Here is a 26,763-nt window from a genome sequence, read left to right on the forward strand (position 1 = left end):
GGGACAGGGTTGCCCTGGGAGACGGGCGCGCGGTGCCGGCCGGGATTGCGATGGCGGCCCTCACTAAGGAGGAATATCTGAAGCGGTACCTGAGCGGCTCAGAGCAGGAGCCGGGCCGCCCGGGCCCCAAGCGGAGGAGGAGGAAAGTGAAGAGCAAAACCGGAGGGTGAGGCCCAGATAGGGAGCGGCGCAGGCGGACAGCATCACCGGGAAAGGCCGGGGCCTGGGGCCGGCTCCCGCTGGCGATTAATCCGCTTCCCCCCCCCCGTTTCGCGGGCGGGACCAGCAGCGGGATCCCCCCCCGGGATTCTCCCCCCTCCCCTCCAAAGCGGGATCCACCCCCCCGCCTCCAAAGCGGGATCCACCCCCCCGCCTCCAAAGCGGGATCCACCCCCCCGCCTCCAAAGCGGGATCCACCCTCCCCCCCCACAAGCGGGATCCACCCCCCCCCCCCCCCCCCACAAAAGCGGGATCCACCCCCCCCCCCCCCCCCACAAGCGGGATCCCCCCCCCCCCTTCAAAGCGGGATCCACCCCCCCCCCCCCCCCCCCCCCCACCCAAGCGGGATCTCCCCCCCCCCCCACAAGCGGGATTCCCACCCCCCACCCCTTTTTCCTTATTTACTTCTTCAAAATCTTTTATGATTTTGAACACCTCTATCAAATCTCACCTTCACCTTCTTTCCTCTCCAGGTAAACATCCCCAGTCTCAACAGAAGAGTCTCTCATTGCTGACCCAATTCCTGTCCATCTTTCTGCACCACCTTAAAGCCTTGACATTCTTCCTAAAGTGTGGTGCCCAAAATTGGGCACAATACTACAGGGTGTGAGGGTTTGACATAACTCCCTTGTTTTTTTTTACTGTACTGGACCTGTTGTGGCATTCTCAGCTTTCCCTTATTTGTCATTTAAACATTGCTTATACTCAGTATCTATTACCCAGCTAGGACTGATATTGGATATAGCTCACAACCAGTTGAAAACCTCTCCTTGTTTTGTTACAATACAGAATGCGGATTGTGGATGATGATGTGACCTGGAAGAGCCTTGCGAAGGAGAAGGAAGCAGCATTAATGGCAGCAGAGTCAGACGAGGATGATGAAGCGCCTGTGGTATGTGGTAGGCGGATACGTTATTCCCATGATTGACTCTTGTTGGGTTTCTTCAATAGGTAACAAGGCAATTAACGACCCAACACTATTACTGTTTCTAAACTACTTCAATAATGATACTTATGTTCAGGCATATTAACAGCAGCTCACAAAAAGACTCCAAAATGATTGGGCAAGAAGAAAGTACAGAGCTTGAGAAGCCTCAGCAGTCAAGCTGACCAATCCCTAAAGCTAATCCCACTCTCCCTTACAGCCATCGAACACTCCCTTAAAAAAAATAATTGATATTCTCACTCGAGAACCAAAGAGCCAGAGGTGAGATGAGAATTTCTTGAACATTGTTATGATCTGGAAGGTGCTGCCTGAAAGGGCAAGGGAAGCAGATCCAATAATAACTTCTAAACAGGGAATTGGACAAGTACTTGAAGTGGAAAAACAGGACTATGGGGAAGGAGCAGGGTAGTGGAGGGGAATTGGATGATCTTTTAGCACCAACGCAAGCATAATGGGGTGAATGCTTCCAACTGCGCTGTAAGATTCTATGAGAGGCCAGCGGGTGACTGGTGTCGGAAATGTTACACTGTGTATTGGAGAACCTCCACTGAGATCAGGGCTGAGTTGGGGCGCTCTATCCTGGGAGTGTTTGATGGTTCAGCATAAGGGGAGCTTTACTCTGTATCTAACCCCGTGCTGTACCTGTCCTGGGAATGTTTGGGGACAGTGTAGAGGGAGCTTTACTCTGTATCTAACCCCGTGCTGTACCTGCCCTGGGAGTGTTTGGGGACAGTGTAGACGGAGCTTTACTCTGTATCTAACCCCGTGCTGCACCTGCCCTGGGAATGTTAGATGGGGACTGTGTAGAGGGAGCTTTACTCTTTGAACCTGCCTGAATACACTGGAGCTGCAAGTGTTACATGATGTATGGCAGCGAATGTTTAAAAGGAAACCTGTGTCTGTATATTTATTACTTCACTCAGCATCAATATTCACTGCTGTCACTAACCCTTTCCTAAAGTTTATATCAGACCAGATCTAGTGTAGATGCCAAGAGGCTTCTTTTACAAAGGCTCTCCTTTATGACCTGCTCACTTCTCTGTACTTCACTCCACTTGACAACAGTTCCCAGGCGGGAGGGATTGCCCATAATTACCTCATCAGCTTTACACTGGGACAGCTGCTAGGAGTAGCCTTAACGTGACTCCCTCTGGCTTAAATTTCACTCGCTGTGGAAAGATGCTGGAGTTTGTGAGCATATAGGCCAGTGCCCATCAATTTACCATGTTTCCCTCATCCTCCTTGAAGCCCCAGCTGAAAGAGAGCAGTTCTCCTGGCTTGTTTACTGTGGTTTGGGATACTGGACAATGCTCGTAATCCCAGCTGTCAGATTGGAAGGCTGGAATATTGGAACCAAGTGCGTTTGCGTGAGCGGAACCGTTTGTTTGTTTGGAGAGTAAAAGCCTAATGGGCCAGTGGAGCTGAATGACCTGTTCTGTGGTGTTGCTTCCACCTCTGTAACATCCATGTTTCAGCTCATCTGCTGTTGAAACCCTACATTCATGGCTTTGTTACCTCTAGACTTGACTATTCATCACACTCCTGGCTGGCATCCCACGTTCCACCCTCCATAAACTCAAGGTCATTCAAAACGCTGCTGCCCCTGCCCTAACTTACACCAGATCCCATTCACCCATCACCCCTGTGCTGGCTGACCTACAATGACTCCTGGGCCCTAAGCACTGGAATTCCCTCACTAAATCTCTCCACTTTGCCACCTTGCTTTCCTCCTTCAAGACCTAGGTACCTACGTTTTTGACCAATTTTTTTTTGGCCATCTGCCCTAATGTCTTATGTGGTCGGTGTCAAAATTTATTTGATAACATTCCTGGGAAATTTGTTGGGGCATTTTAATACGTTAAAGGTGCTATATAAATGCAGGTTGTTGTTGTATTATACTTTGTGTTGATCTCCAACCTGTTGCTTTAGGTGGCAGAGTTTGTTGATGAAAGGCCTGAAATTATTCAACAAATGGAAGAATTCCGATTGAGCAATAAGTGGAAGATTTTAGGAGGTAAGTAGTAAAGTTGTGAAGCAACCTTTTTAAAAAGAAGCAGATTTCAGCCTTGCAGTGAATTTTAATTGGCAGCTCTGTTTTAAATTCATTCATTGGACTGAGCGTCGTTGGTAAGGCCAGCAGTTATTGCCCGTCCCTAGTTGCCCTGAGAAGGTGGTGGTGAACTGCCTCCTTGAACCGCTGCAAGTAATTTGATCTACTGAGCATTTCACTGGGCTACTTCAGAAGGCAGTGCAGAGTCAACCAAGTTGGTATGGGACTGGAGTTACATTGAGGCCCAGAGTGAGTAAAAAACAGCAGGCTTCCTTCCTAATAGGACATCAGCCAGTCGGGCTTCTGCAGTTCTATGATCACTTTTTAAAATTGATTTCAAATTCTCAACTGCCGTGATGGGTTTGAGCTCACGTTTACTAACCCTATAACCACTGAATTCCTGTGCCTTGTTGGCCATGCCACTTGTGTGTTTTTATTCATTTATGGAATGTTGGCATCACTGGAAATTTGTGGCCCATCCCTAGTTGTTCAGAAGAAGATGGTGGTGAAGTGCTGCAGTCTTTATGCTGTAGGTATACCCACAGTGCTACTAGGGAGGGAATTCCAAGATTTTGCACAACTGTTACTCTGTCCCCATATCTGAATTTCCAACCCCCCCACCCCCCCATGCCCTCCGCCCAAGAGGTACTCACACTTCCTAAAGGTAGAGGGTCCACAGATATCTGAATTCCTCCTGACATCCTAGTTTTGTTTGTTGCTTAGACAGTTCATGTTGGCAGAAATGATTTTGAAGGGCATTGTAGCACTGGTTACTGGATAGCGATTAGGAGAGGAAACGCAACAAGGACACTGAGGTGAGTTGCAGCATCACTATTGAGACTAGTCAGCACAGCACAGCCTGGAGAGTGCAACTGGGAGACTCAGCTCTGTGCAGCTCAGAAGCTGTTAGCAGTAGTTACCTGTTTCAGACTGGGTCCCTTTTCTATATTGTTAATTTGTTGTGCTTTAGTTGCAAGTTCACACTGGGACGAAGTTGAACTCCAACTCAGTGATAGCTGAATCAGTGGCTGGGATCAGACTAGTCTTTCCCATTACACAAGAGAAACAGACGGAAAGCACCCACAGTTAAACTTTATCATCCCTTTGATTCATTTAAAAACAGAAGGCTTCTTGGTGTAGAGGTGGTCATTACCTTTGTGACTTTTCTTTTATTTAGATGAAAAGAAAGACTCCCAAGAGTCTGACTTGTTTTTCCAGACACGCTCAGATGGGTAAGTGCTAAATAACTGATGCTGGGCTCTCTGTGTTTGAAGAGGCTGCAGTCTCGTGTTCACATGCTGCCTTTTTGTTTACTGCACTCCCTTTGGGCCATGCTCCTGTATGAAGGGGTTTGATAGGAAGGATGGTGAGAATATGGAACTCATTACCACAGGGAGTGGTTCAAGTGAGTAGTATAGTGAATGTATTTAAGGGGAAGCTAGATGAGGGAGAAAGGAATAGAAGGATGTTCTGATAGGGTTAGATGAAGTGGGATAGCAAGAAGCTCCTGTGGAGCATAAATACTAATGTAGACCAGTTGGGCCAAATGGACTGTACGTGCTGTATACTTGATAGAATTCTCTGTTTGGAGTGGTTGATCTATTGTGTTTGTTTCCAGCATCTGTATGTGGATGTGCCTCCTGGTTTCTGTTCTGAGCCTATGGCAGATTGACAAGCTCTCAGCTTTTGGAATGTGTGCGTTTATATAATGCCTTGATAAAATATCCCAAGGTGCTTCAGAGGAGCATCAGCAAACAAGTTGACACTGAGCTAAAGCAGGTCTTTAAAAACTTGGTTGAAGAAGGAGGTTTTAAGGATCATCTTAAAGGAGAAAGGAACGGTTTGAGAAAGAATTTATGAGCTTGAGGCTCAGGCAGCTGAAGGCACGACCTCCAATGGTGAGGATAAACCTGGCGTGTGCGGTGCAGTGGATTCTTCCACACTGCCTTCACTCTTTGTAACTTTTTTCTCAATTTTTCCAGCTGAACCCTATGAGAGAGTATTGTGTGGGAAGCTAAAATAGAGGCACTGGTGTCTTGCAATTATCAAACTGTGTCTATATCTCGATTTGCTGACGTGCTTTATTCTCTTCAGCTTGAATCCAGATTCTAAGTCTGTACAAAAGAAGAGGACTGAAGATGATCCTCAGCTTCCTGAGAGAAAAATGAGAACAGTTTCACCTGACCTTTCACCTTCCAGGAGGGGACGCCACGATTCTCCTGACCTTTCACCTCCCAGGAGGGGACGCCACGATTCTCCTGACCTTTCACCTCCCAGGAGGGGACGCCACAATTCTCCTGACCTTTCACCTCCCAGGAGGGGACGCCACGATTCTCCTGACCTTTCACCTCCCAGGAAGGGACGCCACAATTCTCCTGACCTTTCACCTCCCAGGAGGGGACGCCACGATTCTCCTGACCTTTCACCTTCCAGGAGGGGACGCCACGATTCTCCTGACCTTTCACCTCCCAGGAGGGGACGCCATGATTCTCCTGACCTTTCACCTCCCAGGAGGGAACGCCACGATTCTCCTGTCCTTTCACCTCCCAGGAGGGGACGCCACGATTCTCCTGACCTTTCACCCCCCAGGAGAGGACGCCACGATTCCCCTGACCTTTCACCCCCTAGAAAAAAACTTGCTAAAAATACAGAGAAATGTGTCAGACCTACAGACTTGCCTTCTAGAAGCACTCAGTATAATTCCCCTGACCTTTCACAGAGACAACAGGACCCTGATTCTGACCTTTCACCCCCACGAAAGGGGTGTCAGCATTCATCTGACTCAGACCTGTCACCACCACGGAGGAAGAAGATGGAGACAAGTGATTTGGACCATAAACCCAGCTTGGGCTGCTCCGAACCCTCACCCCCTCGGCATAGGCTGCCCTCCCATAGACCAGCTCTCTTGAGGGGGCAAGGGGCCAGCCAGAACTCGAGTCCAAGTAGAAAGGTAAGTGGAACAGGGGTGGCAAGGTGTCAGCTGATCGCAAGAGAGTTGAGGCTTCACAGGGAATCATAAGGAAAAACTGCTGCTCCCAGTTAGAGGCAGGAAACTTGAATCAGTCAACGTTGGAGCTGTGGATTCTCAGGATTATGTCTCCTGTGAAATACTTTGCAATGTTTTATCATGTTAAAGCTGCTATGTGGAGGCATATATTGAGAGGATAGATTACTTGATTCTGAGAATTGAAACTGCTCTTTTGCCTTCCATATCTAAAGTGTTCCCTCCCAGTTCAGTGAGAACAGTATCATGACAAAAACGCTATGCTCGTGAGCTCTTATTGAGTATTGCTTTTATTTTTCCTTTTTCCTGTGCGTGCTATTCTTTCCATGACTGGTTTCCTGCCCTCGCTTGTGACAAGGACTTGGCGACCATGCTTTCCATGTACCCATGCTTCATTTGTGATGGCTGCTTGGGTCTAGAGTGAAACTTCTAATATTTTTATGCTCCATTTCTCCCTGATCCCCTAGTGGCACAGGGCAGGGTCTGGCAAGTGGCGGGCACCAGGCACGGCCCAGCGGGCATGCAGCCTATGCTCTCTCTCCCCCACCCCCACCCCCAAAGGACCAACAAGCATCCTCAAGGCTCTGATAATGCAATTGCTATTTGTCACTTGCTACTTTTTTGTTTAAATGTGTGTTGGTGCTTTAGATAGAAGTCTTAGCCCTATTGCCTTAATTGAATTAATGCTCAGTCAGGAAACCAAGATCTATTACTCTCAATAACTGGTGATTTTGTGGAATCACTGGCTTTAAACTTGGCCGGACCCTTTCCTCTCCATCTCCCCCTCGGCCCTTGTTTTGCACCCTTTTTGCCTACAAGGATACAGGTTGAACACCCTGAAGTAAGTTCAGGACAGTTAACAGTGCTTTTTGAAAGATTGAACAGGCTGGGGCTGCTATGTTTAGAAAAGAAAAGACGGTGAGGGGGGTGGCGATGGAGGTGACCTGACAGAGACCTTTTAAGATTATAGAAGGTTTTGACAAGGGAGACAGAGAGAGAATGTTTCCACTTCTGAGGGAATCCAAAACTAGGGCCCATCAATATAAGATAGTCAGTAATAAATCCAATCAGGAATTCAGGAGAAACTCCTTCACCCAGAGAGTGGTGAGAATGTGGAACTCACTACTACAAGTAGTGGTTGAGGTGAATAGTATAGATACATTTAAGGAGAAGCTGGTTAAACATGAGGGAGAAAGGGATAGAAGGATTGTCGGAGATTAATCACACCGAGGCATCATTTCGTATGTAGAAACCCCATTTATTACTTGTGCACAAGGGAGAGCAATACAACGAGAGCTATAGTACTGTTTCCAAGCAGAATACACAAAAAACTTGCTTAAAAGCATTTTACAACCAATCAGTAAATTTTGTACATCTCAATCCACTTATTTGCATACGTTAACTGACCAATCCATGTTCCAGTAAATTTCCATTCCTACACCACAAGTGCAGTTGTTTATAATTTGACTATCACAACTTTGATTACATTTGGCCCAAGAGAGAGACACATGGAATGTCTCAAGGCCCATCCTGCTGTAGTGGTCACACAAGATGCTATTGTTCTTCAAGGTTGCAGTATTTTTCTCTTAGGCCTAAGCATTTAATACAATTTCTCCATTAACCCTTTCAATACTGAGTGGGCTCCCTATAGTTGCCTAGGCCACCACACTCCCCTCTTTTGTCCTACAAGGACAATCCACCACCCTTAGCCAAGTTCTATGTATCCTAGCCGCCGAGCTTCTTCCTCAGTGGAATCCTGATTCCAGAGGATAGGGAGGTAGGGAGGGAATAGATAGCTGGCTTGAATCAGCAAGGTAGGCACAGGGACCCAATGGCAGCTCGTCCACCTGAGTGCTACCTTTGGTATAATTTCTCCTGACGCATAGCCAGGCCTCCCCTTAACAACCACAAAGGTGGGCTCCCGTCTCCAAATGGGCATTTGCTGAATTAGGGCCCCTGTATTACCTAGGGACCATGCGGAATCTGAGGGGAAAGCCAAAAAATGCATCTCAGAGGAGATGGGGTTAACAGGAAAATGAGTACAAATCCAACATTTAGTCCAATTAACTTGCTAGGCTACGGCCTGCATTCGTTGAACTGCAGAATTGGTATTCCATGCCCCCGCAAGGACCACGCAGGACAGGATCCAAATCAGAGTCAGCATTCTGACGGCTCAGTTAAAGTTCCTGCACAAGCACTTCTGTCCGAGGTCAGCGTCCGCTTGACGTGCGTTGTGTGGATCCACAAGGGCGTCCTTCAACCTTCGTGGCTGTATGGGTGGTGAGCAGGACTTGGAAAGGCCCTTCCCATCGAGGTTCCAATCAGTTCTTTCTTCTGAAGGTCTTTAGCAGGACTAGGTCCCTGGGCTGGTATTGATGGCAATCTTCAATGGTGGGCTTTTTCTGAGCTTCTACTACCCGTGTATGCAAGCTTTTGAGAGAATTAGTAAGTGCTATACAGTATGTAACCATTCCCTGATCCATAGCGTGGATGTCCATTTCCCTGGCAGACAAAGGTGGGGCCACTGGGAGGCGCATAGGACGTCCCATTACAACTTCATAAGGAGAGAGGGAGGTGGTACGGTTAGGGTGAGAGTGCATAGTCATGAGCGCCAAGGGTAGAGCTTCAGGCCATTTCAAACCGGTTTCTTCACATAATTTAGCTAGTTTGTTTTTCAGAATACCATTTTGTCTTTCCACTGCCCCAGTAGACTGGGGGTGGTATGGGCAGGAAAGGTGATGGTTGCATTGTAAGGCCTTCAACAGTTCCTTTATCACTTTAGCAGTAAAATGAGGCCCATTATCACTCGATAAAATATCTGGTATCCCAAACCTGGGTATGTATTCACGTAACAACAATTTTACAACAACAACAGCATCATTCCGTCGGGTGGGATACACCTCCACCCATCGCAAGAACAAACATACTAGAACTAAAACATAATTATCTTCCATACATTTAGGCATTTGTATAAAGTCCATTTGTAGGTGTACAAACGGGCCCCATGGCTGGGGTCCCGTACCAGCAGTCACTGTGGGCGTCTTGCCTGGGTTATGTCATTGACATAGGTATGACAGGTATTACTAATACAATGCCTATTAGCATATTACTATTCACTATACATTCAACATTCATTCTATGTACACATGTTAAACCTCTGAGCTGGCAACCGGTCAAGTCATGATTCTTGTGTTGTGAGAGATTCAATAGATGCTCATTAGTTACCCATAAAGGGACTACCCCTTCTTTAATCTGTCTTAAATTTTCTCGGGCTTGTTCCAGTGCCCAAGATCCATAGGTGCTGCCTTCGTCATTTCTGCTTGCTTTGTCTGAAATATTTTTCCCTATTTCAGTTAATTTATTGATAGTCCCCGCATGACTTTTGAGCACGGTAGCCAGGCTTTGGATTAACCAATGATGTCCCTATATTGAATATCGTAGCAGCATCATTTATCAGGCTGTGCTTAACGCGGTTCCCTCCCAAGCCTGATCGCATCTCGCCACTGAACTGAACTGCTTCAGTCAGCAACTGCCGCGTCAGAGCCGTATAGAGTGCTTGGGTATGGGTTGAGCACCACTGGGGCAGGATGACACTGGATACGCTCAAGACTACGGGTACCAGCTCATGGTGTCCATTATCATACAAAACTTCTGATTAACCAGTACCAAACCATTCGCCGGTCCTGGATGCATAGTCGGACAAGATGGATCAGTCGGTGTGGTTTGAGGGGCTTCAATTATCTCTACTCGGACTGTGAAAGTAGAGGTGGGAGGTGGCTGGGTAGTGGCGGACCTCCCATGCTCGATCTGAAGCAAACCCTTACTACAATTTGAAAGCACTTGTTCTCCTACTGTTACATCTATCATTCCCCGTTGCGTGTCACATTCGGCACTGTCCGTGCTGTACCTGCGGTGCGGGATGAGCAGTGATGATCTGTGACCTTGTTGCCAGTACTGATACGCCCACGACCAGGATTGTAGATCTGTGGAGACATTAACATCGGCTCTCGTCCTCTTATCTACAAGTGCGCATGTATCACCTGTCATAATTACCTCCTATGGTCCGTGCCTGTTCACTCCGCGCTCACCCTGACCATCACCTTATTCCCCACTTGGGGGAGGTCCATTGTTGCTCTTTGGTTTTGCTTGTTTCCATATCCTCAATCATCTGTCAGTCTCCAACTTCCTCTCTCAACTCATGTAATTGCCTACTTAATTCCCTTACATTGTCCTGTATTTTTCCTTTCAGTGGCCCTACACCACCTACTATAATGCCTTCAGGTAATTGCATGGCCCTTCCTGTTATCAATTCAATGCGGTGAACCTGGTAGTCCTATTTGGTGTAGCCCTAAGGCGTATCAGAATGCTGGGCAATACTGTGGCCCAGTTGTTGCCTGTCTCCTGAATTGCTTAGGCTATAGATGTTTTTAAAGTTCAGTTCATCCTTTCCACCATCCCTGGACTCTGGGGGTGGTAAGGAATATGGAATTTCTGTTTAGTCTCCTTAAGATTACACACTTCTTTAATGACTCTCTCTGTGAAATGAGTTCCCTGATCTGAACCCATCTGGGTAGGCACCCCCACTCCTTCCAGTTTACTCTCTCCTGCTGCTGTCTCATGTCAGGCCTCAATTCCTTAAACTGCCAACACAACTCTACAATGCACCTTATCCTATCTTTCAATGGCTCAGTATCTTCACTTCCAGTGATGGTTCTCTCTGGGAACCGCTTAACTCTGCCTGTCATCAAGGTGTTAATCCTATGGTCTTACTTTTTGTAGCTCGCAGGCACATTAATATAATCAGTAATACATCTATTTCGCCTTTTCCCAGCTTTCCCTTTACCTGTGTCGATCTTGTGGTAAATTGTTAAGTTGTATTTCTCCTTGCCCTTCAATTGCCTCAACTACAGACACTGAATAATTTTACCTCTCGGTGTTTTTTCCCTGACCACGATCATTTTGATTCTCTTGAAGTCAGTTTCTCTATTGTCTTGATTGTTTAAAATGTTTCCTTACTCTTTAGGCCATATTAACTATTCCATTTCAACGGGGATCTCGGTCTCTAGATCTTTGCTTATCTCGCCCTGTGCAGTTCCAATGCCTCAGTTGATGGCCAGATTATCAAATTCATTTCCCTTAAAACAGTTTGTACATTATGTCCTCTTTCCCTGACTCATTCTCCTACTTTCTCCATACCAGTTTACACATGCAACAGCTACCATCTTATCTTGTTCAGGTTGTCTGGAGAGACTTAACAGTCCAACAAAGTATTCTCATAACAGTTTTAAAACAGAAATCAAGCATTGACATGTTTTGCTTCCTTATCTTCTCAAACAATATCTTATTGTCCCACTAAATTATGTCTGGCTTTTTTTTGCATTATCCCAGATTCATTAACTCGGCCAAAAAATGGATTTCTGCCAAACTTTGTCAAGGTCTTGAGCTTAACTTCACATTTTGGGAACAGATTTACAAACACAAAAGCTTGCAGCATTTGAATTAGTGCCAACTGTTGTCAAAAAGCCTTTTAAAATGAAAATTCCCTTTTGAGAACTTTATCAAGAACCAAACCTCAAATTTTTAAAACAAAAACAGAATTACCTGGAAAAACTCAGCAGGTCTGGCAGCATCGGCGGAGAAGAAAAGAGTTGACGTTTCAAGTCCTCATGACCCTTCAGCAGTAAGAACTGTAATTTACACTATCAAAATTAAAACAACCTCTTTTTCATGTGTAATGATTTGTATCCAAGTTATAATTTCCGTATGTTTATCGACACATTCTTTATCTTAGCATCCTCATTATTCAAAGTAATCTGTTAAATTACACTGCACTTTACATCTCAAGATTGTCCCAAATTCAAATTTCAGTGCTTTTGGAAAGCAGATTTCCTTTAATATTTAATTCATCTCTTCATAAGAAACCCCTTTTTATCCATTGGAAACTCCTAGACCTTGTGTTTATGTCCTCTGGTTTTCCTAGAATCTTTCTGAATTTCAAATAATTTTTTTCCCTCTGAATTTTAGAATACTAACTCGTATGTATTAATCCCAATCATCTTGGAAGCTGATGATGAGGGTTATTCCCTACTAGTCTGCAAGGGGGTGATACAAGGGTTGGTTCATCTCAAACAAAGGCAAGACCTGTTTTATCTTTATACTACCTTCAAATTATGATTTTTGCCAGAAATCTCAACTCAAACCTTATACTCAAAACTTTGGAATATTTGAATAAACTTTTCCTTTAATCTAATATGGGGCTTTCGACTCTAAAGTGCTCAACTACACACACAAAAGACAATTCAGGGAAGAAAACACATTAAAGCTCACATACAAATGCTTCATTGCACACAAACAAACACATAGATAAAGGTACGTATCGATACTCCTGTAATATTAACTTAAACTTAACTCTAAACGAAGCTTCGAGTAGCAGTGGGGAATAAAGGGGTCTTGAAGGCTCCACCTGTAGGGACCTTCAAACTGACGAAAGCTCACATTTTCTCTGCTGCTGCTTGTCAATTGTTCATTAACCCCCTAGGGGTACCCTCTCTCTCTCTCTCTCTCTCTCTCTCTCTTCAGCACAAACAGCCCTTGTAACTTAGATCAATTCATTTTTTAAGTTACTGAAATTTCAGTAACGGACTATCTACCTCCCTTAAAACATATTATAAGTGCTCAATTCTATTCCGATTAAAAGTTCCGTCTGGCGGGAAACTCCCTTACCTTGGGTCCATTTTAACCCAATCAGAAACATATTGGCCAATTTCAGGACTGTAATGGACATACGTATAAGCATTTGGGGTTCCCTTCAAAGGGGGAACCTGGGGTTTCTTTGATGCCATATTTCCCATTTTTACTTAATAATATATACAAAAAACCCCACAAAAATTACTTACTTTTCACCTCCAGGGGACTTGAACCCCTAGGAATACTACTACTAACTTACACTAAATTACTGGCCAAATTAATCTCCCAAATATTTAAATAGATGACTTACCCTGAGAGTCAGCCACAGGCAGGCAAAGGCAGATCGCAGGTCAACGAACCCCAGAAGCCCCAATGGGGCTGCCGCGGACTGAGGAGTCCTTGAACCGCGAGGTCCTAACGCTGGCGCTCCGTGACTCAACCCCAGGGGTTAGTCATCTCGGTGGGACCTCCAGAAACTGTCGGAGATTAATCACACCAAGGCATCTTAATACATAGAAACCCCATTTATTACTTGTGCACAAGGGAGAGCAATACAACAAGAGTTATAATACTGTCTCCAAGCAGAATACACAAACACTTGCTTAAAAGCATTTTACAACCAATCAGTAAATTTTGCACATCTCAATCCACTTATTTGCATATGTTAACTGACCAATCCATGTTTTAGTTAATTTCCATTCCTACACAACAGGTACGGTGCCTACACACTTGGTTATCACAACTTTGATTACATTCGACCCGAGAGAGAGACATGGAATGTCTCAAGGCCCATCCTGCTGTAGTGGTCAGACAAGATGCTATTGTTCTTCAAGGTTGCAGTACTTTTCTCTTAGGCCTAAGCATTTAATTCAACATCTCCATTAACCCTTTCAATACTGAGTGGGTTCCCTATTTGGCTAGGCCACTACAGAATATGGTGATAGGATGAGATGAAGGGGGGGTTGGTGGGGGAGGCTCATGTGGAGCAGAAACATTGGCTCAGAGCCATCAGGCCGAATGGCCTGTTTCTGTGCTGTAATTAATCTATATTTTTATAGGGTAGACTAAAAGCTCTGAAAGAATTTAAGATCAAGTCAATTGTGCTATGATGTTGCCATGTTAGTCTCATAATTTTATTAAAATTTCTGGTTTATGTTCGTAACTCGCGAGTGAGTACAAATCAGCACCGAGCTGGATTAGTGAAATCCTGATGAATTGACCATTTCTTTAAATGTGCTTCAGCCACAAGTGAATGAGATGCTATCGGGGGGTCAGGCTGGTCTGATATCAACAGAAGTTCTGAGGAAAGAGAAAGAGGACCGGAGGCAAAGACTGCGAGCAGCAGAGCGTGTGGCAGGTATGAAGACAGCTCGAGGCCATTCCCGCAGGCGCATGTTACACTGTTCTCTGTGATTATTCCCCCCGATGATGCTGTCTCTCTCGGCCTCGCTATCCGCACCCCCCCAACAACTTTACCCTGCTTAAATAAAAATATATATTCTTCATGTTTGAAGCTAAACAGTAATAGCTGGATATTTAACCATGAAGAGCATCACGATGGGCATCAGCAAAGAGCCTGATCCTGCCCCTTACCTAATGCACTTAATCGGCAGGGGTCTGTGTACAGGGGACAGGAGCAGACCCTTTACTGGTCAAGCCAAGTGACACAGACTGATTGTTGCTTCTATAGTCCTGCCTCACCTGAGAGCCAGACTGGGGGAGAGAGCTTGGGACCCCCTGGTTTGTACGATTCAGTAATAAATATGTGCCTCCCAATAACCCTGCTGCTTTGCTATTGTTAAATGTAATACACTCCCCACCACCCCACACAAGCACCCCTGTGTGCAGCTTTGGAACCATAGAGAGCAATCACCCAGGTAATGGCAGGAATTAGCGAAGAAGGTGATCTGACACCCTGCGACTATTCTCACAGGAGTTGAAGAATGCAAAGAGATTTAACAAAGGATTTTAAACTGAAGAAGCATTCAGATAGTGAATGGAGAAAGTGTTTGTCTTCTGGTCAGGAAGTCAGTGATGAGGGGTCATTTGTTTAAAATCACCACTAAAAGCCAGAGGATGCAGCTTACAGGATCCTGGGCTTTATAAATTGAGACATAGAGTACAAAAACAAGATTATCCTACACTTGAGTAATAAGTCCAGTTCTGGGCACCACACCTTGGGAAGGATTTGAAGGCATTAGAGAGAGTGCAGTATTGCATTGAGGTAGAGGGTCAGCCATGATCATATTGAATGACAGAGCAGGCTCGAAGGGCCGAATGACCTACTCCTGCTCCTATTTTCTTCGTTTTTAAAAGATTCATGAGAATGGTTCCAGGTACGAGGCAGTCAGTTAGGTGGAGAGATTGGAGAAGCTGGGGGGCATTCTCCTTAGAGAAGAGAAGGTTGAGAAGAGATTTGATAGAGGTGTGCAAAATCGTGAGGGGTCTGGACTGAGTAGACAGAGAGAAATTGTTCCTACTGGCAGAAGGGTTGAGGACCAGAGAGCAGCAATTTAAGGTGATTGATAAAAGAACCGATGGCAACAGGAGAAAAGCTTTTTTACGCAGTGAGTGGTTAGGACCTGGAATGCACTACCCAAGAGTGTGGTGGAGGCAGATTCAATCCTGGTTTTCAAAAGAGAATTGGAAAATTATCTGAAGAGAAAAAATTTCCATGGCTAGAGGGAAAGAGTGGGGGACAAGTCTAGCCGAGTTGCTGTTGTAGAGAGCCGCATGTCATCGATGGGCCAAATGGCCTCCTGTAAACATTCTAAGGGATTTAGAAAACATTTGTTTACACATAGGGCTGTTGGAGGTGAAATACTTTGCCACAGAGTGAGGCAGAAACCATCCTGTCTTTTATGCCTCGAATCCAAATACCTGTGAAGGAGTGATGTGTGTCATGGGGAGACCTGAAAGGAAGGAGCGAAGAAGGTATTTTAGAAAAGGATTACTGGGAAAAGGCTTGGATTTTTCTTGGGCAAGTTAAACTTGAGATAACGAAGAAAGTGTGTCATTGTTGGAAGTATAGTTGGTCAGTCCCACCTCCCAGAGTTGGGTCTGACTATTCATTATTTCTCTCACACTGCAGTCACTGCTGTGGTGAAATGTCAACAAACCCTCCCCTTTATGCTTCCTGACATACCCTGACTAAGGAGAGCAGTGGACAGCTGTGTCTGTGTCCCTCACCAGCTAGATGTTAGGAACTGTCTGGAGGAGCCTGGGCTAACTCTGCACATGCCTTCCATTTCCTGTGGAACTGCCCCACTGCTGCTCTCTGCTCCCATCCCTATTGCAATGTCTGAGGATGTGAAATTCCCTCATAATGAGGGTTTTAGATATTGGGCAGTAATTATTACCTGATGATGCCTGAGATCTTTCTCCTTTTTTAAAGATGATTCCAGAAATGCCACCACTATCTTCCGAGACAAATCAGGGAAAAAGAGGGACTTGGACCAGGAGCGAATTGAGCACAAGAAGAAGGAAGAGGAAAAAGCAGCGAAACAAGAAAAATATGCCCAGTGGGGCAAAGGGTGAGAGTGAGAGAACATTAATAATTTGCAGCATCAGCACTGCATCGGTCAGAGGGGCTGTGGCAAGGTTTAACTGATACAATCCTGTTACACTGGACTAAGCGTCACTACAACAGATGGAGTTTGCCTATTCCAACTCCTTACTTCACTGGTTTGGCTTTCTTTCTATTTATCTTCCTCTCTGTAAACATTTTCTTTTCTCTCTCTTTATCATTCTGCTTTCTCACATTTTACCCCATTTCCCCCTCTCATTTCTTCTCTGTCACCCCGCCACGTTTTATTCGGCTGCATTTCCTTCTTGCCCCTCTCTCCCACTCCCATCCTTACTCTTTCTTTTTTTTGTTCGTTCAGGGGATGTGGACTTTGCTGGCTAAGCCAGCGTTTATTTTCCTTAGCCTGCTTTAGCTTCCTCATTCTCCCCCTTTCCCTCAATCTCCCTTCCCTTCCCCATCTTCAGTGCTCTCAACTTCCCTCATTCACTCTGCGACCTCTATTTCAGGGTGGCTCAGGAGGAACAACAGAAAAAGAATGTCATTGATGCTCTTCATGAGATGCAGAAACCACTTGCCCGACACATTGACGATGAAGACCTGGATCGCTTCCTCCGTGAGAAAGAGAGAGATGGAGACCCCATGGCTGGGCTGATCAGGAAGAAGAAGGAAAAAGAGGCGAAGAATAAAAATGGTGAGTTTAAACATTGTGAAATGAAGGGTCCCAATATACTGGAGGAGCTTAGACATAGTACTGACTGAGTGTACAGGGTGTGTCTAGACATAGCACTGACTGAGTGTACAGGGAGTCTCTAGACATGGTACTGACTGAGTGTACAGGGTTTGTCTAGGCATAGCACTGACTGAGTGTACAGGGAGTCTCTAGACATGGTACTGACTGAGTGTACAGGGTGTGTTTAGACGTGGTACTGTCTGAGGTTAAGGCGGGGGTGGGCTGTGTTTAGACATGGTACTGTCCGAGGTTAGGATGTGTTTAGACGTGGTACTGTCCGAGGCTAAGGCGGGGGTGGGGTGTGTTCAGACATGGTACTGTCTGAGGTTAAGGCGGGGGTGGGGTGTGTTTAGACATGGTACTGTCTGAGGTTAAGGCGGGGGTGTGTTTAGACATGGTACTGTCTGAGGTTAAGGCGGGGGTGGGGTGTGTTTAGACATGGTACTGTCTGAGGTTAAGGCGGGGGTGTGTTTAGACATGGTACTGTCTGAGGTTAAGGCGGAGGTGTGTTTAGACATGGCACTGTCTGAGATTAAGGCAGGGGTGGGGTGTGTTTAGACATGGTATTGTCTGAGGTTAAGGCGGGGGTATGTTTAGACATGTTACTGTCTGAGGTTAAGGCGGGGGTGGGGTGTGTTTAGACATGGCACTGTCTGAGGTTGGGGCGGGGGTGTGTTTAGACATGGCACTGTCTGAGGTTAAGGCGGGGGTGTGTTTAGACATGGCACTGTCTGAGGTTAAGGCAGGGGTGGGGTGTGTTTAGACATGGCACTGTCTGAGGTTAAGGCAGGGGTGGGGTGTGTTTAGACATGGCACTGTCTGAGGTTAAGGTGGGGGTGGGGTGTGTTTAGACATGGCACTGTCTGAGGTTAAGGCAGGGGTGGGGTGTGTTTAGACATGGCACTGTCTGAGGTTAAGGTGGGGGTGGGGTGTGTTTAGACGTGGCACTGTCTGATGTTAAGGCGGGGGTGGGGCGTGTTTAGACATGGCACTGTCTGAGATTAAGGCGGGGGCGGGGTGTGTTTAGACATGGCACTGTCTGAGGTTGGGGTGGGGTGTGTTTAGACATGGTACTGTCTGAGGTTGGGGTGGGGTGTGTTTAGACATGGCACTGTCTGAGGTTAAGGTGGGGGTGGGGTGTGTTTAGACATGGTAGTGTCTGAGGTTGGGGCGGGGGTGGGGTGTGTTTAGACATGGCACTGTCTGAGGTTAAGGTGGGGGTGGGGTGTGTTTAGACATGGTAGTGTCTGAGGTTGGGGCGGGGGTGGGGTGTGTTTAGACATGGCACTGTCTGAGGTTAAGGTGGGGGTGGGGTGTGTTTAGACATGGCACTGTCTGAGGTTAAGGCGGGGGTGGGCTGTGTTTAGACATGGCACTGTCTGAGGTTGGGGCGGGGGTGTGTTTAGACATGGCACTGTCTGAGGTTAAGGTGGGGGTGGGGTGTGTTTAGACATGGCACTGTCTGAGGTTAAGGTGGGGGTGGGGTGTGTTTAGACATGGTAGTGTCTGAGGTTGGGGCGGGGGTGGGGTGTGTTTAGACATGGCACTGTCTGAGGTTAAGGTGGGGGTGGGGTGTGTTTAGACATGGTAGTGTCTGAGGTTAAGGCGGGGGTGGGGCGTGTTTAGACATGGCACTGTCTGAGGTTAAGGTGGGGGTGGGGTGTGTTTAGACATGGCACTGTCTGAGGTTAAGGTGGGGGTGGGGTGTGCTTAGACATGGTAGTGTCTGAGGTTGGGGCGGGGGTGGGGTGTGTTTAGACATGGCACTGTCTGAGGTTAAGGTGGGGGTGGGGTGTGTTTAGACATGGTAGTGTCTGAGGTTGGGGCGGGGGTGGGATGTGTTTAGACATGGCACTGTCTGAGGTTAAGGTGGGGGTGGGGTGTGTTTAGACATGGTAGTGTCTGAGGTTGGGGCGGGGGTGGGGTGTGTTTAGACATGGCACTGTCTGAGGTTAAGGTGGGGGTGGGGTGTGTTTAGACATGGTAGTGTCTGAGGTTAAGGCGGGGGTGGGGCGTGTTTAGACATGGCACTGTCTGAGGTTAAGGTGGGGGTGGGGTGTGTTTAGACATGGTAGTGTCTGAGGTTAAGGCGGGGGTGGGGTGTGTTTAGACATGGCACTGTCTGAGGTTGGGGCGGGGGTGTGTTTAGACATGGCACTGTCTGAGGTTGGGGCGGGGGTGGGGTGTGTTTAGACATGGCACTGTCTGAGGTTAAGGTGGGGGCGTGTTTAGACATGGCACTCTCTGAGGCTAAGGCGGGGGTGGGGTGTGTTTAGACATGGTACTGTCTGAGGTTAAGGTGGGGGCGTGTTTAGACATGGCACTGTCTGAGGTTAAGGTGGGGGTGGGCTGTGTTTAGACATGGCACTGTCTGAGGTTAAGGTGGGGGTGGGGTGTGTTTAGACATGGTACTGTCTGACGTTAAGGCGGGGGCGTGTTTAGACATGGCACTCTCTGAGGCTAAGGCGGGGGTGGGGTGTGTTTAGACATGGTACTGTCTGAGGTTAAGGCGGGGGCGTGTTTAGACATGGCACTATCTGAGGTTGGGGCGGGGGTGGGCTGTGTTTAGACATGGCACTGTCTGAGGTTGGGGCGGGGGTGGGCTGTGTTTAGACATGGTACTGTCTGAGGTTAAGGCGCGGGTGTGTTTAGACATGGCACTGTCTGAGGTTACTGAGGAAAGTTTGTTTCAAGCTTGGTTGAATGTGTGTCTATTTGCTTTCGCAGAGAAGCCGGTGTACAGTGGCCCTGCACCCCCTCCAAATAGGTTTAACCTCTACCCTGGTTACCGCTGGGATGGAGTGGACAGGTAAAAGTACAACTTCAACTTTTTAAAAATTAGTGATATCTTGCAGTTGGAACATATAATTGTATTGCTCCAAAATGGATGATTAAATAAGTTGCTGGACTCTTTGTGGACTGTATCTGTTGGCATTGCTGGATCAATGGCTGATGGAATCAGAAGCTGCTGAAGGGCCTGAATGCAGCTGAAGGTACTGACTTTAAACGTAATAATTAAACTGCAAAGATCTACAGAAGTGAAAGAAATAGCAAGGGACCTGAAGCTGAAAGGGTAAATGGGGTTGAAATGCAGATCACTCATGAGCGAATTCAATCTTGGAATAGAATAGAGTGGCTGAATGATCTCCCACAGTTGCTAGAAATGGAAAGAGTGAATGAGAGAGAGAGAGATCAACTTAGATAAATAGAGGGAGGACTCTTGCAACTATGGCAGGGGAGCTGGTCCACAGGGGAGCTGGTCCACAGGGGAGCTGTATGTGGCCATAAACAGCAAAGCAAAAAGCTTTTCTATTGCATCCAGCCTGAAGGGCTGCTCAAGTCTGAAGAGGGCTATCAGGAATACAGTATCCTGCTTCAGTCCATACAGGGCTATCAGGAATATAGTATCCTGCTTCAGTCCATACAGAGCTATCAGGAATACAGTATCCCTGCTTCAGTCCACACAGGGCTATCAGGAATACAGTATCCCCGCTTCAGTCCATACAGGGCTATCAGGAATATAGTATCCCCGTTTCAGTCCGTACAGGGGTATCAGGAATACAGTATCCCTGCTTCAGTCCATACAGGGCTATCAGGAATATAGTATCCTGCTTCAGTCCATACAGGGCTATCAGGAATATAGTATCCTGCTTCAGTCCATACAGGGCTATCAGGAATACAGTATCCCCGCTTCAGTCCACACAGGGCTATCAGGAATACAGTATCACTGCTTCAGTCCACACAGGGCTATCAGGAATACAGTATCCCCGCTTCAGTCCACACAGGGCTATCAGGAATACAGATCTCTGCTTCAGTCCGTACAGGGCTATCAGGAATACAGTATCACTGCTGTAATTCTGCAAAAGGCTTGAAAATGTCTTTGTGGTCACTATCACTCACGGTGAACTCTGAGCTGAAAGATTTGAGATTAAATCCCAGTTTTTGGAGGGGATGGTGAGGAGACAGTGTTTGGTCAGAGTACAGTTTTCAACCTGTCACTGAGATATTTAATTTCATGTACCACTAATAATTTGTACCTGGGTTTGGGGGGATCGGGGAAAGTGGTTGCTGCATCCTTGCTAGTCCCACTGAAGCTCAATCAAACACACTGTCTGTTCATTCAGCAACTCAGTTACCTGTGGAATAAGCCTATCCTAACCTCTTGATCTCGGCAAAGGGTCATTCGGAAACATATATGTGGACTCGGTCACTGATGTCCCACAGTTTCAGTCAATTTAACACCCCTATAAGCGGCCTATTTCCAGGTTGCAGCAATACACCTGTCTGCTATATGGATAAATGGTTTGAACACATCAAATCAGAAGCTGAAATCTTTGGGTAATCTCATTCAAGTTTGTGCTGCGCCCACAACAGAAACTGCCTCTATTTCAGCATTGCTAAATCTTAAAAAAAACTGAGATTATAATTAATGTGTAATGAGCCAGATTTGACTAACAGTCATCAGATGTGTGAGCAGTCAATAGTGAACTTAATATGATCAAGTTCAAAGTACGGCTTGAAAGGGAGAAATGTGAAGCAGCTACTAAAATTTGAGGTTTAGTTAAAGCTGACTTCAGTGTAATGACACACAGACTGTCCACAGTAAACTGGGCAAACCTGTTAATGGGTGAAAAAAAAAACTGAAGATCAGTGGGAATTGTTCATAATAGAATTTGGAGCAATACCGAATAGTTTATATCCCTTAAGGGCAAGATCGACTAAAGAGGTAAGAGACAACATAAAAATGCAAAGAGCAGCCAAAGTTGACAAACAGTGAGAGCTACAGAAAGGGAATATGAAAAGACAGTTGCAGTGGATATCAAAATCAGCAGAAAAAAGTCTACAATATATTAGGAGCAATGTGGACCCCTTGATAACGGATAATGATGATCTTGTAAAAGTAAATAAAGAAGTGGTGGACTGCTTGAATAATTACTTTACGTCAGTATTTACACTAGAGCACCAGAGTAGCATGTGGCCATCCCAAGTAAACTAATATTCAATTGGGGAGTAGTGACTTACCAAAATTAACCTAAACAAAATAACAATGATGAAAAAAATAATGGCAAATCCCCAAGACCTGGTGGTTTCCATCGCAATGTTTTAAATGAACGTGCACGTGTCCTAACTATAATCTTCCAAAGTTCTCTCAATTCGGAAACCATTCCTGTAGGTTGGGAAACTTCACATGTCACTACTCCACTATTTAAGGAAGGTGAGCAAGGGAAACCAGCAAGTCAGGACAGTTAGCCTATCATCTGTTGTCGGGAAATCAATACATTCTTAAAGATTGGGTGAATTAACATATTTTTGAAAGTTTTCCACTGAACGGATAGAGCCAGCATGGATTTGAAACAGGTGGATCATGCCTGGTGAACCTGTTTGAATTTATTGAAGAGATGACTAAAGTAGTGGACAAGGGGACAAGGGGAGTGTCTATGGATGATTTTGTGTGGACTTCCAGAAGGCATTTGATAAAATTCCCTATTAGAGACTGTTAACATGGAATTGAAGCCCATGGAATTGAAAGCAAGCGATTAACCTGTTAGGAATTTGGTTAAGTGGTAGAGACAGAGTTGGGATCATGGACAGGTACTCTCATTGGCAGATGTGGCTAGCAATGTCTGTCAATGGCCTCAACTATTCACTGTATTTAGAAAGTGACAGATACAGGTTTGTGGATGACACAAATGTGGGCAGCATTGTAGACGGAAGCGTAAAACTATCGAGAGAGATTATTGTAATGGGCAAAATTGTAACAAATGGATTTCAGTTATAGGGAAATTTGGACCTAAAAAGGATAGAACAGGGTACTTTCTAAATGGTAAAAAAGTGGAAAGGGTGAACAATTATACTTTGGGGGTGGGAGGGCATGACATAATCATTAAAATGCCGTGGACAGCTAGAGAAAAAAATCTAAAAGATGAATGGAATGCTGGCCTTTATACCTGGCGGACTGGGATACCGGGGTGGGGGTAGAAGTCATGCTTCAGATATACAAAGCTGGGGTTAGACCACACCCGCAGTTAGTGTGAACACTTCTGGGCACCACACCTTGGGAAGAATATACTTGCCTTGGAGGGAGAGGATGCCAAGGATTAAATTACTAGGAGAGATTACTCAAACTAGGTTTATGTTACCTGGAAATGAGGGAGGTAAGAATCACAGAACCACACAGTGCAGAAGAGGCCCTTCGGCCCATCGAGTCTGCACCGACACGTGAGAAACACCTGACCTACCTACCTAATCCCATTTACCAGCACTTGGCCCATAGTCTTGAATGTTATCACGTGCCAAGTGCTCACCCAGGTAGATTTTAAAGGATGTGAGGCAGCCCACCTCCACCACCCTCCCAGGCAGTGCATTCCAGACTGTCACCACCCTCTGGGTAAAAAAGTTTTTCCTCACATCCCCCCCCCGCCCTAAACCTCCTGCCCCTCACCTTGAGGGGTGATTTGCTTGAAGTTTTCAAAATAGAAATGGGAACAGATGGGGTAGATTTGGAGAAACCTATTTCTGTTGGTTACTGTGTTTAGGGCTAAGGGGCCTAGTCTAAAAATTAGAGCCAAAGTGAAATGAGGAAACACTAAAGATGGTAGAAATTTGGAACTGACTTCCCAAAAATGGCAATTAATGTCAGATCAGTTATTAATTTTAAATCTGAGGTCGATAACACCTTTGACTAACAAAATTTCAGGGATATGAGGTGAAGGTGGTTATGTAGAATTAGATTGTAGATCAGCCATGATCTCCCTGAACAACAGAGTCTCCTCTCAGTTTGAATACTGTAGTGTAGCGAGAGCTTTACTTTGTATCTAACCCCGTGCTGTACCTGCCCTGGGAGTGTTTGATGGGGACAGTGTAGAGGGAGCTTTACTCTGTATCTAACCCCGTGCTGTACCTGTCCTGGGAGTGTTTGATGGGGACAGTGTAGAGGAAGCTTTACTCTGTATCTAACCCTGTGCTGTACCTGACCTGGGAGTGTTTGATGGGGACAGTGTAGAGGGAGCTTTACTGTGTACGGAAACCATGTTTATTTGGAAACCTGGTATCTAAAATGTATTCTCTGCCACTGATCCGGATGACAAAAATAACCCAGTTATAGAAGTGACATTTAGTCACTCGATATATCACAGTTAAAGGCACTGCACCAACAAGAGAATGTTTTTTAAACTTGCAGGTCGAATGGATTTGAACAGAAGCGGTATGCCAGACTGGCGGATAAGAAGGCAGTGCAAGAGATAGCATACAAATGGAGTGTAGAGGATATGTAATCTGCTGAAGGAGATTCCTGTCCATGCACACAACTTGAATCTCTGTGGACAATGTGATGAACAAAGACTTCACTGCAAGTGGTTTCCTTAACCCTATGGGGTCTAAATATCTGGGGACAATCGAGAAGCTGAAAATCTTTTTATTCCTGTTAATATTTTGTTATTTTTGAATATAAAGTTTGTACTGTGTGGTTACAGGCTATTGGGTACAGTCTGTCTTGTGAATTGCTATCTTGGTGATTTGTCATCCAGACCAACTGTGTCTATGGCTCTAACTGGCGATTGGGCTATTCCTGTCATTCCCCCATTCAATACTTTACTAACATTGTTTCCAAATTTGAGTTTATTTTTGGATTTATCTAAATTCATTTATTTTTAAACCTTTCACAGCTGAAAATCTGGATGCTTTAACACACATTGAACTGTCATTGTATTGAAAGCTGTGATCAATTTTTCTATAACATGTAGAAATGAATCAGTAAAGATGTTTTCCAGAAATATTTTGAGAAATGGGGGACTTTAGGGTGCCCGCTGTCTTTAATTGCAACCTCACTTGTTGCGCGATCACTAAGGACACCTATTTCTACTTCCATAGTATGGTCCCCGCCTCAGCTCATCTGCTGCTGAAGTCTTCATCTTTGCTTTTTACCTCCAGGCATGACTATTTTAATACCTCCCATCTCCCATAAACTTAACATCATCCAAAACTCTGCTGTCGATGTCCTAACTCTCGCCAAATTCTGTTCACCTATCCACCACTGTGCTCACTGATCTACATTGGTTCCCAGTTATTCAACGCCTCGATTTTAAATTCTCACTTGTTTTCAAATCCTTTCATAGGCTCGCTGTTCACTATCTCTGTAACATACTCCAGCAGGTAACCCTACACGATCTCTGTTCCTCAGGTTGTGACTCCTTGTGCTTTCTTGATTTTAATCGCTCCATCATAGGCAGCTGTGCGTTCATTTGCCTGGGCCCTAAGCTCTGGAATTCCCTTCCTAAACCCCTCTATCTCTTTCCAGCCCTTTCCCCCTCTATGATGCTCCTTAAAACCTATTCCATTGACCCCAGAGGTCAATATTGGGCCTACTGTTTTCTTGATCTATGTTAATGACACCGTGTCTTGGGTGTGCAGAGCACGTTTTCAAAATCTGCAGACAACACAACTTGGAACTATTATGAACTGAGAGAAACATGGTGATATACTTCAGGAAGACATAGATAGGCTAGTCCTCCTTAGATACAGGGGTGGTGCCAGAGGACTGGAGAATTGTGTATGTTAAACTCTTGTTCTTAAAGGAGTGCAAGGATAAAGCTGGCAACTACAGACCAGTCAGTTTGACTTCAATAGTAGGGAATCTTCTGGAAACTATTGTTCGGGGAAAAATCAATTGTCGCTTAGACAAGTGCAGGATAATTATGGAAAGCCAGCATGGATTCATTAAGGGAAAATCATGTTTAACTAACTTGCTGGAGTTTTTTTGAGGAGATAACAGAGAAGGTTGATAAAGGAAACACTGTTGATATGGTGTATATGGATTTTCAAAAGGCATTTGATACTGTGCCATACAACAGACTTGTGAACAAAATTCTAGCTCATGGAATAAAAGGGAGTATACTTGGATAAGAAATTGGCTGAGTGATAGGAAACAATGAGTAGTGGTTAATGGATATTTTTCAGGTTGGAGGGAGGTTTATAGTGGAGTTCCCTAGGAGTTAGAGTTGGGACTCTTGCTCTTCCTGATATATATTAATGACCTAGACTGTGGTGTTTTAGAGCACAACTTTGAAATTTGTAGATGACATGAAGATTGGGAACGTTGTCAACTGTGATGTGGGTAGTCTTGAACTGGAGGATTGGTGGATTGGGCAGTCAAGTGGTGGATGAAGTTCAATGCAAAGAAGTGTGAGGTGATTCTTTTTGGCAGGAAGAATATGGAGGGACAGTTTAAAGTAAAGGGAGAAACGCTAAAGGAGGTGCTGGAACAGAGGGACCTCGGTGTATATGTACATAAGCCATTGAAGACAGCAGCGCATGTTCAGAGAACAGTTAATAAAGCACATAATATCTTAGGCTTTATTAATAGGGGCATTGAAAACAAGAGTAAGGAGGTCATGTTGAACTTGTTGCTGTTGCAAAGAGCCAACATGGACACAGCAGCCCAAATGTCCTCCTGAGCTTTAACGTCTATGGTTGTATCTGTCCCAATATCCATTAGTAGTTTGTTGTCAAATTTTGTTCGATGCCACTCCCATGAATCTCCTTGGTAAATTTTACTATGTTGATGGTGCTATATAAATGCAAATTGTTGTAGTGTGTGAGGCCA

The 26,763-nt window shown here is 45.5% G+C and overlaps 1 protein-coding gene across 4 annotated transcripts; it reads left to right on the forward strand.

Annotated features, from left to right (window-relative positions):
• On the forward strand, nucleotides 1-26,763 carry bud13 (BUD13 homolog). 4 transcript variants are annotated; one of them, XM_078533651.1, is made up of 12 exons: nucleotides 2-166; nucleotides 1,009-1,111; nucleotides 3,095-3,179; nucleotides 4,393-4,447; nucleotides 5,310-5,641; nucleotides 5,759-5,790; nucleotides 5,830-6,165; nucleotides 14,149-14,263; nucleotides 16,301-16,439; nucleotides 16,939-17,123; nucleotides 19,890-19,971; nucleotides 24,343-26,763. In XM_078533651.1, the coding sequence occupies exons 1-12, from the start codon at nucleotides 51-53 to the stop codon at nucleotides 24,434-24,436; spliced, it is 1,674 nt and encodes a 557-aa protein (XP_078389777.1). In that variant the 5' UTR covers nucleotides 2-50; the 3' UTR covers nucleotides 24,437-26,763. The 4 variants fall into 4 exon arrangements, with proteins under 4 accessions (XP_078389768.1, XP_078389760.1, XP_078389777.1 ...); XM_078533642.1 differs by having other exon boundaries at nucleotides 1-166; nucleotides 5,310-5,790; XM_078533634.1 differs by having other exon boundaries at nucleotides 1-166; nucleotides 5,310-6,165.

This window comes from Cetorhinus maximus, chromosome 2, assembly GCF_964194155.1.
Source record: "Cetorhinus maximus chromosome 2, sCetMax3.hap1.1, whole genome shotgun sequence".
Taxonomy (NCBI): Eukaryota; Metazoa; Chordata; class Chondrichthyes; order Lamniformes; family Cetorhinidae; genus Cetorhinus; species Cetorhinus maximus.

Excerpts from the sequence above, each read along its gene's own strand:
- bud13 (XM_078533634.1), top strand. The coding sequence starts at position 51 with ATGGCGGCCCTCACTAAGGAGGAATATCTGAAGCGGTACCTGAGCGGC. Across the intron at positions 3,180-4,392 it reads TAAGTGGAAGATTTTAGGAG|ATGAAAAGAAAGACTCCCAA; the intron begins GTAAGTAGTAAA and ends TCTTTTATTTAG. Across the intron at positions 19,972-24,342 it reads CGCTGGGATGGAGTGGACAG|GTCGAATGGATTTGAACAGA; the intron begins GTAAAAGTACAA and ends TTAAACTTGCAG.